The sequence below is a fragment of the Zingiber officinale genome, chromosome 4A, assembly GCF_018446385.1.
Source record: "Zingiber officinale cultivar Zhangliang chromosome 4A, Zo_v1.1, whole genome shotgun sequence".
In the NCBI taxonomy this organism is placed as follows: Eukaryota; Viridiplantae; Streptophyta; class Magnoliopsida; order Zingiberales; family Zingiberaceae; genus Zingiber; species Zingiber officinale.
In genome coordinates, this window is record NC_055992.1 from 145,005,476 (window position 1) to 145,016,362 (window position 10,887).

At 43.1% G+C, this 10,887-nt stretch overlaps 1 protein-coding gene across 1 annotated transcript; it reads left to right on the top strand.

Moving 5' to 3' along the window:
* The first annotated feature begins 9,826 nt into the window (after positions 1–9,826).
* On the top strand, positions 9,827–10,210 carry LOC121972897. The gene has a single exon (XM_042524513.1). It carries the CDS (start codon positions 9,827–9,829, stop codon positions 10,208–10,210), a length of 384 nt encoding a protein of 127 aa, XP_042380447.1.
* Positions 10,211–10,887: the final 677 nt, after the last annotated feature.

Here is a 10,887-nt window from a genome sequence, read left to right on the forward strand (position 1 = left end):
CTGCTGCCAGTGGTGTGGCCGACGGCAAGAGTCTCCAAGGTCAACAGGTAATATCCGAAAGGCTGCAGATGGTCGGTGTCGATGTTGGTCGGTGACACAGCTGTGGTGGCGCGCACACACAGCAGTAGTTTGATGTTGTTCGCACTGGACGACGGTTGATCGAAGGACATCAGACGTCTGTCAGTCAAAGTTGATCACCAACGATGACGAAAACCCCTGCTACTCGTCGATGTGCAACGGCGGACAGCAAAGAGGCACCGCCTCTTGCTATTTAGGCAATGACGAAAACTTCTGCCGATGTCAGGGCAGTTGTTGGCTGGCGAGACTGCCAATGGCTGGTGTCGGACACTAGCCGACGAAGCTCAGCAGCAGCGGCGACGCAGAAAAGGGCAAAGTCCTTTTTTCTGTTCGGCGATTTGAAAACGAAGAAGAAGAGAGGAAAAAGACGTGGGAGAGAGAAAACCTACTTTTCTCTTCGTCCATATTTTTTCATATATATATATATAATCTTCTGATTAAATTTGGATCAAATTCAAATTATCCATACCAATAGCCTTAAGATTGGTTCAAAATCAAATCATATTGGTTCAATAACCAAATCTCATGGTTCAATAACCAAACCTCTTTTAATTAAAGAACCAAACCAATTTAGTTCATTAATTAAACTAAAGAGTGTTCAACTCATTTTCAAAAAACATGACTCATTCGCGCTTTTGTTGTGTTACTCTAATTTTATATTTGTCCTTTGTCTGGTCCAACCAGACTCAATCTCTCTCGATCTGAGAATTCAATTCTCAAACTCGTTTTATGTCTCTTAAATAAACTGATAGTGCGTGTGACCTTATAGGTTTCTGGTTTATATTGGTCGTCCATAATTAATCATCAATTATAGAACGATCATGAGTAACACCTATTAGTACATCATGATCCTCAATTAATCAAAAAATTATAGTTTGATCTCAAAAACACTTCTAAACCTTTCAACAGCTATAGTAAGTCGTTTCATGTTTCTTTCACTCGTCTTATACCAACTTGGTTCAGGACATGGTCTATATATCAGTTTCCACTAGGCTGACTATGTCACACCTGTTGGGGCAATTTCCCTAGGTCAAGTTTGACCAGTTTAACTAAGCTTGAGTTGAGTCAAGCTTGAGTCAGGACTTGAGTTTTGATGTTTGACAATATAAGGAGATTGCTGGAGCAATCGTCCAGTTATGGAGATGGTTAAAGGGTTGACCAGGTTGATGAGAATACAAGTCAAGTAGGTCAACGTTGACAGAAGACTTGACTGGGAAAGTCCTAACTGGATGTTAGGCATTTGGAAAGTCCTAGTGAGGAGCTAGGCAGGGGAAAGTCCTGGTGAGGAGCCAGGCAACGGGAAAGTCCTGGTGAGGAGCTAGGCAGGAGAAAGTCCTAGTGAGGAGCCAAGCAACGGGAAAGTCCTAGTGAGGAGCTAGGAAGGAGAAAGTCCCGGTGAGGAGTCAGGCAATTGGAAAGTCCTGATGAGGAGCTAGGCAAGTAGAAAGTCCTGGTGAGGAGCCAGGCTGTTGGAAAGTCCAAGTGTGATCTTGGCAAAGGAGAAAGTCCTAGTGAGGAGTCAGTCAATTGGAAAGTCTAAGCATGTGGTCTTAGCAAGGTAAGTCTTGGTATGACTTGGCAAGGAAAACCTGACAACTAGGATGAGGCCGAAGGAAGCTCCTGAAGGCAAGGCGTGAAGGATGGGGAGATATCCGAGGGACGCAAGGCTGATGGAGAAGGCTAGAAGGCTAGTTCGAGGTTGGTCGGGTGTGGCCAAATGCTAGGTATGGAGACCCAACAAGTCACGGTTGACCGGAAGTTGGGTTTGGGACTTTAGACTTGAGTTTGAGTCAAGTTCAGAGTGTTTAATCGATCGGGCGATCAATTGAACAGGGTCCAAATCAATCGGTCGATTGATTTAGGCTGTGCTGCCATTGTGGGAAGGCCCAATCGATCGGTCGATCGATTGGGATGTGAAATCGCGAGCACAGAGACTTTCTCAATTGATCGGGTGATCGATTAGGAGCTGCTAATCGATCGGTCGATCGATTGGGAAGCAGAAGCTCTCATGCGGATGCGAGAGCACAGAAAGGTGTTGAATCGATCGGGCAATTGATTCAGGAAGTCCCAATCGATCGATCGATCGATTGGGAAGTGACCGTTGCGCAGGATGTAGGTGATGGACAACTACGATGGAGCGGTGTTGACATGGCAATCGATTAGGGATGAATTCGATCAATTGGGAGCATTGTTTAAAGCCTGGGCGGAGCGTTTTCTTCGCTATAACTTTGTGTTCTTCTCCTGCGGTTTTCTGCGATTTTCACCAGCGATCACCTCCGAGATTCTTGCCAGTTCTTGAGGGTTCTTAGAGTGCATCTCCAAGATTCAAGAGGCAACAACAACAAGCAACAAGTAAGCATGAAGAAGGGTGTATCTCAGTTGTATTCTTGTATTTGCTTCTTGTGAGTGTTGTAGTGTTGTGTGTGTTTGTACGAGGCTTCTCCGCCTCCGGCTGCGACCGAGAAGGAGTATTTCATAGTGGAGGAGTGAGTCAGTGTGTGGATCCTTGGATTAGTCATCTCTTCTTAAGGTGGATACCAAGTAAATCTACTTGTTAGCGTTGTGTGAGTCTTGTATTTTATTTCCGCTACACATTATCAAGACGAAGCAAGCACAAGCACGCGACGAGCTATTCACCCCCCTCTAGCTGGACACATCAGTCTCAACAACACCTAGCCCAAGTAATACTTTCTCGTTCTACGAATTCAAATTACTTTGACATGTATATAAGAGTCTTGTACTCTTAACATGTAATACTTTGGCCAAAGATTTTGAATAATAATCCTAACAAGTGGTCATAGGGTATATGTCTCCTCGTAAAGAGCAGTGAATTCTCTGTGGGCTATCCAAACACCTTCAGGTACTTCGACTTATACCCAATAATCCCGGGTTTATATCTCCAAGGAGATGCTTGCTAAGCCTCCATGACCAAGGTGACATGTATATCTCAAGTCGAAGGAAACTTGCACTCGAGCTACATTAAGAACTTCATTGACATATCTATATATATATGTAAAGCATCATATGAGGTCTTACAGCAGGTCACTCCAATGAACTAGTTACCATAACTAGCATTCACGTTTAACTCTCGACATCCCAATGTCTCCAGCAAGTGAGAAACAGCTGCTTGGTTAGACTAAGGAGTATAACATGTGATATTCTATCAGAATTGATGATGTCTAAACTCATCAATTCATCAACTACAGAATATTCCAATACATTTATAATTACACATGTAGAGAAATTCACAAGTTATGATACAATCACAAATTCTCTCATGCTATGAATCGTATTATGGGCATTCAATATGTAAGTTTAAGATCCAATATACACATAAAGAATGTGTGCCCAAATAGTGAATATATATTTATCAAATAAATAATAAAAACTATAAGGTGATTGCATTAGGACATCCCTTAAAAACTAACACTCGCAACTCGAGCAGCTCACAAAGCAGGCCAATTTCTTTAAGGTGAAGATCAGCTCTGCCAACACTAGGAAGCTCTGAGCCATTAAAGATTTTGACATTAAAAATAAGGAGGCTTGGGTCTTGGCTCAAAATCTTAAGAAGGCGAAGGCGGCTCTAGTGACCAAACGAGAGAGCTGATCGGAGGAGCAAGTGGCTACTAAGCTTCAGCTCTATGCCAAAGATGCCGAGCTGGCTTCTTTAAAAGTCGAATTAGAGGCATCTCGAGCGGCCTTCAAGAAGTACCAAGAGGAAGAGCCTGGCCGGTTTGAGGTTTTCAAACACGATTATCTTCGTTTTGACCCCTTCAACGACTAACTCACGGATTGGGCATTTCGCCTCTTCAGCTCTGGCATCGATGAAACCCTTCAACAACTAAAGGATGGAGGCTATCTCCCTCTTGTGCAAACCAACAAGATCATAAATCAGGAGAAGCTCATCGAGTCGTTGCTAGATGATGTACTTGATTATCTCGAATGACCTTCTTTTTTAGTTTTTCAGGCTGCCTTCTGTACCTCCTTTAGTAGTTTGTAAAATTTTCTAAGTGTCAACGAACGTGCGCCCGTTTGGCACTTTTCAACATATGTTAAATGTTCCTAGTGTCTTTCCATGTAGTGTCGTTCAACTCTCGTGAGGTTGTCCGGTGTTTTAACCATCTTATAGAGCTTTGTGAAAATTTTCTAAGTATGAATCTTGCACTTCCGCTCATCTATGTAACTAGTCGAAGAGACATCCGACCACCCATTTCAACGTAGGTCGAACGACCTCTTTGCCTTTGTAATCAAAAATCTTATCTGGCAATCGGTCGTAGAACCAGTGTTTATAGTCGCCACTCGACTCTTCACTAACTTTATTCTCGAGTTTATAGTCGTCGCTCGACTGTGGTCGTTAACTCTGGAGTTTATAGTTGTCGCTTGACTATTGATCCAAGGTTTACAGTCGCTACTCGACTGTTGATCCAAGGTTTATAGTTGCCACTCGACTGTTGATCCAGGGTTTATGGTCGTCGCTCGACTGTTGATCCAGGGTTTATGGTCGCCGCTCGACTTTTTGACCCAGGGTTTATAGTCATCACTCGACTGTTGATCTAGGGTTTATAGTCGACGCTCGACTTTTTGATCCAGGGTTTATAGTCGCCGCCCGACTGTTGATCCAATGTTTATAGTCACCACTCGACTTTTTTATCTAGGGTTTATAGTCGTTGTTCAACTGTTAATCTAGGGTTTATAGTTATGGCTCGACTGTTGATCCAAGATTTATAGTCATCACTCAACTTTTTGATCTAGTCGCCACTCGACTTTTTGATCCAAGGTTTATAGTCGTCGCTCGACTGTTGATTCATAGACTCAAGGGTTTATAGTCGTCGCTCGACTGTTGATTCATAGACTCAAGGATTTATAGTCGCTACTCGACTTTTTGATAATGTAGACTCTCAGGCTTATAGCCACCGCTTGGCTGTTGATTTTGTTAACTCAAGGGTTTATAGTCGTCGCTCGACTGTTGATCCTGGGTTTATAGTTACCACTCAACTTTTGTTTTTTTTCTTTAATTATTTTGTATCAAGAGTTTATAGTCGCCGCTCGACTTTTAATTTGGTCGATTGACGCAAGAGTCTGGGACACTTGGAATTTTTATTTATCATTCCCTTGAGCTTACAGGATATACATTTACACGTGTATCTAAATTTAACCACGCACCTCTCACCCAGCCCTATAGGGCTGGAGGTAGTTTGTGCTCTAGGGTCGCTCAAGTTTTCTCCCATCTTCATCCTGCAAATAATAAGCTCCCGATTGGAGCTTCTGAATAACTCTGTAAGGTCCTCCCCATGGGGTTTCTAGCTTGGTGACGTCGCCAACTGGATTCACTCTCTACCACACCAAATCACCAACTTGAAATGACCTTAGGATTACCCTTCGGTTGTAGCTCTGCTTCATGCGCAGCATGGATGCCATAAGATGGACGACGACTTTATCCCATACTTCATCTACCAGGTCGAGATCCATGAGTCTCTGATCGGCATTTACATCGTCATAAAGTTGCACCCGGTTGGACTCTACTCTGACTTCCACTAGAACTACTGCTTCACCCCCGTACATCAGGTGGAACGGGGTTATGTTAATCATCTCTCTTGGTATGGTGTGATGAGCCCACAATACACTGGGGAGTTCATCGGCCCAGCTGCTTCTAGCGTGGTTGAGCCAAGCACGGAGTCCTCTGAGGATCTACTTATTGGTGACTTCCGTCTAGCCATTACTCTGTGGATAAGCCACTGAGGTGAAAGCCTGTGCAATGTCATAACCTTCACACCACTCCTTGAGCCTCCGTCCTATGAACTATCTTCCGTTGTCCGAGACGAGCCAGCGAGGGATGCCGAACCATGATATTTTTCCATATAAATTTGATAACCATATGCTCGATTATCTTGGCTAGCAGCTCAGCTTCCACCCATTTTGAGAAATAATCTATTGTCATGAGTAGAAATCTTCATTGCCCGATCACCATGGGAAACGGTCCAACTATGTCCATGCCCCATTGGTCGAACGGACAAGACACCATGGATACTTTCATCTCCTCGGTGGGTCAGTGTGGGATGTTATGATATTTTTGGCATGACAAGCAAGTGGTCATCATCCGAGCGGCGTCATCCTGTAATGTGGGCCAAAAGTACCCTGCCAGTAGGATTTTTTGGGCCAGTGATCTACCACTCAGATGACTATCGCAGGAGCCTTGATGAACCTGTTGCAAGATATACTCAACATCCTCTGATCTGACGCACTTGTGCAGTGACCTTGAGAAAGCTCTTTTATATAACTGATCTCCAATTAGAGTAAACCATCTGATCCTCTTTTTTAACTGGCGGGTTTCTTCCTGAACAACATTTGTAGTGCCTAATCGGAGGAATTCTATCAGGGGCATCCTCCAGTGGCTCGAGAAGTTTATCTCAGTCATCCCGTCGATGTGTACCACTAGTAAGACTTGTTAGATTAGCTTATTAATGGCGATCGGTGATAACGAACTGGCTAACTTAGCCAGCTCATCTACGGATTGGTTGTTCGACTGGGGGATCTTCTGTACAATCATTTCTTGGAAACCTACCTTCAACTTCTCGAAAGCTTCAATGCATAGCTTGAGTCAGGCATTACTTATCTCGAATGTGCCCAATAGTTGCTGAGCTGCAGTTGAGAATCCTAATGAATGAGGACTCTTGTGGCTCCTACATGTCGAGCTGCCTGCAAGCCAGCTATCAAGGCCTCATATTCGGTTTCGTTATTTGTAGCCTGACAATCCAACCGTACAGACAATTGCATCCTATCTTCCTATGTCAATATCAAGAGGATGCTGATTCTGCTAACTTGCCGAATAGATGAACCATCTACATATATCTTCCAAGTCGCGTCCGACTCAGTATTTTGGACCTCAATGACAAGGAAACCAAGGAAGTCGTTGACCTTCGGTAAGCCCCTGGGAGAAGGCACTTACCAATATCACCGAGGAGATCGATGGAATATTCATGGCCACCCAGTTAAACCACTTAATGTAGGCCCTTAGTGCCTCCTTAGGCCCTTGATTTATCACGAATAAATTAATGATCGTCTTCTGGTGACGGTGACTGCTAGCAAAATGATACAGGAATGCCACTCGAAAATCCTTGAAGTTGTGAATTGATCCGATAGGCAATTGCCTGAACCAGCATTGCGCTAATTCTGAAAGGGTAGTGAGGAAGACCCAGCACTTCACTCTATCAGTGTACTGATGGAATGTGGTCGCGTTATCGAACTTGGTCCGGTGGTCATCCAGATCAGTCGTTCCATTGTATTCCCCGATCGTCAATGGGGTGTAATGTCGGGATAGTGGGTCGTCAAGAATCCCTTGAGAGAACTGTCAGTTGATCAGTTTGGGTGAATCATCGTTTCTTGGTGCTTTTCTTTTCTGTGCATCTCGAATAGGTCGTGTCATCCGAAGAGGATCCTGGTTCCCTATCCACTCAGCCTTGTTCCTCCGATGGAGTATGGAATAATGCCTGATGAAAGAGGATCTGTGCATTGGCCGTGTCCTCGTAGGTGTCGGTCGGCTTCTTATTCTGTCCCCGAACGGAGACATGTTCCTAAAATCGTAAAGAAGGCTAGCTGAGGATATGACTTCTTGGTTGACCGCGTGTAGACTCTGCTCCGCTCTGCAACATAAGAAACGTCAATGTTGGGCCAGGGAAAGGGTCTCCGGCGTTGGCCCTTCGACGCTCAAGCCAGTTACCAGAACAATAGAAGAAAGCGGAGCAACAATGAAAATACAAGCGCGAATAGTGAATATCACATACCTCCGCCGGTGCATGGACCCCCTTTATATAGTACCCCAGTGGGCGATGTGCATGCTCCTCAAGGCATGGACGCATTTCCCCAACTGTCCTATGAAAGCACATGTTAAAAAAGTGTCTCTGATACTATACCTTAACAAGACGTGCAAATCCCTGTTGAGACAGTAGAAACTTTCGTCGTATGATTCGTCTGTTGATCATACCCTGTTGTCAACGACATTACCTCACAAAGGGATATTAAGAGATACGGGAATGGTCCCATTGTTCGGCCGAGCGAGGTAGCTGCTCGGTTAGGACTCCTCCGCTCGATCGACCTTTGTTGCTTTTCCCCGCAATGACTTGATTAAGTAGATTGTTTCCGCCCAACAGGACAAGCGCTCCGGTTACTTAACATTCCTCCAATTTGTAATGAGTATCTGATGTTCTTATTGTAATACTCCTGGTCGGACGGGCCTTTTGCTCAGGCGAGCCACCTGGCCGATTAGGCACTTCATGCCCATCGACGGTTGGCGTCAATTTTCGCTCGACCATCTTTGATGAGACCGTTGACTACCATTGATCATCGTTGGCCATCTTAACTTTGACTTCTATATTAACTGGTGTCTCTGCCTTTAATCCACACTTAAAAGGCCTCTTTTATCGCCTCATCAACTACCTACATTGTTGTGATGATGTTATTATTACGCTACGTTGAGATTGTATATTGTGATATGCTTGTCTTGAATGTAATTGTGATATGTTTATCTTTAATATATTCACCTCTACAAGTTAGCTATTGATTAGAGGAGATAGCTAGATGTTACGTATGGAGTTTCCATTGGTTCAAATATTAACTATAAAAGATTAATCAATCATGTAATTAATGCTTTCAATATTAATATATTTTTTTTTTCCTAATCGATTTAGCAAAGTGAAATTTTTATCAGCAAACAGAAACTGAATCAACACTAGCTACATCAATAATATTTTACGGAGATATCCAGAATCCTTATTCCCTGAGGAGAATGACTAAGTCCCCTAAAAAGTCAAACCGAAATCTCATCTCAATGCTCTGTATATGAAGCATCATATATATTCTGATTGTTTTGACTTTTGACCCACAAAATCTCATCCTTTTTTCCTTCTACGTAACGCGCAGTATCTTCCTGCTGCCGCACTTCAAGCTTCAGACGAACAGCTGCCCATTCATGACGAATTAATTAAAGCTATAAATAATAGCTGCGATATATAGTTTTAATCTTCAAATATAATCTTTCAAATCACATAAAGGCCCTATTTATTTGGAAGGTTAGAAATAAAAATTATAAAAAATGTGAATGAGCAGACTGATTTATGAATTTATCAACGGATTATTTTTTGATATTTTTCATCGCTCAGAGAGTAATTCCCTTCCTCCTAACTCTCAACTATGCAGTTGATAGAGCCTCACGTGACCGCCAGGTAAATCAGTTTCTAAGCCATCTCGACTACGAACGGCTGTCCTGCGAGATGTCGTGTCTCATGTGGCCGCGAGGTCACTTCACGTGACCCCGAGCGACATCTCACACTTGAGTCGGTAAGATTAAACTAATAATGCGATTATGTAGGCGAAAATAAAAGGAGTGAAATAAATATTCTGTCTATATCACTGATTTATTTGGTAAGAAGGGAAAAAGAAGAAGGTATTGATTCCGTTGAATTGTCTGGTTTTATTTCCATTAAGTCGCCGTTAAAGACGATAATTAAATATACTCTCTTTTTTTTTCAGTTTGATTTTATCGATACAAACAAGTTGAATCTTCAAGAATATGATATAATTATTATTTTTCCTCATTTAAAATATTTACTTCCTTTTCGTCTGTTCCAAACAAATCGCAGCATGTGGAGTAGAGATTACAGTTTCTATGTTTATATATGTATGAATCTACGCCCTGATCTGCCATAGAAATTAAACGAGTAATATAATGAAGGAGAAACTAGAGCATGCAACAATGGCGTTATCATCATCTCCGTCCTCTCGAGTCTACTACAGAGCCTGCGGCCGCGTCCCCTTCGACTGGGAGATCGAGCCGGGCCAGCCAAAGAGCCCTGCAGTGGAGGAGACCGCCCCGGTGCTGGCTCTGACGCAGCCACTGAGCCCGCCGCCGGCGGTGTGGGGTCCGGAGGTCGCCAAACGCGGCGGCCGTGATCCACGCGTGGCTGCTGCAACTGGGAAGAGCAAGAGATCAGGGAAGCACGACGGCGTGAAGTCTAGGAATGATCAATCTGTGGCGACGCCGTCGCTGCCGCCGCCGCCGAGCTGCTTCGTCGTCCCGGAGCCGCTAAGGAGGTGGGACTTTTCTCGCATGCTCGGTGCCATTTGGAGGAAGCAGTAGAAAATCTAACTTAACGTTATGTACCTCGATTAGCCATGCTACTTTGAACATTTAACAGTGAAATTTGATAAAATGACTCTTCATAGACAAAAACAGAAGGCACATATCTAGGGAATTTATCCCACTGATCAGTTGATCTCCTATATGGATGAATTGTAAAGTTAATGTCATTCGATCTTGAAGTCATGGGTTTAAATCGCGGGAATAATCTCGTGTAAAAATGTAAGGTAAGACATTGACCCAATGTTATCCGATTCTTTCACCGAGATCCATATTGACGAGAATTTCATTTATGTTCAGGACTCTCAGTCCACCTAGTTAAATACTGACCTCCTGTAGCTGTGTCTGCACCTTTACTTTTCCACTGGAATCTAAAAGATAAATAGTTAAGATAATTATTCAAGACCACCTAGTCAAAACACAATAATCAAAATTCTTCATGCTATTTAATTAATCTTTTATTAATGTGTCACTTGACTCTATCAATTAACCGAGCACTATAATCATCTATAAATTGTATCGTCTGATGAACCTCAATGATACAAAAGTTTATTTTTCTTACCTCTCTATCTAATTGCTTTTCTAATATAGTATCAGCCCCCGAGGTTATGATATAACGGTAAGGTATTTAAGTTGTTATCCAAGTACTCGTAGTTTGAACACCTGCTATGACGAAT

Bases quoted from the DNA above. Each gene is read 5' to 3' on its own strand.
- LOC121972897 (XM_042524513.1), top strand. From the start codon at position 9,827: ATGGCGTTATCATCATCTCCGTCCTCTCGAGTCTACTACAGAGCCTGC.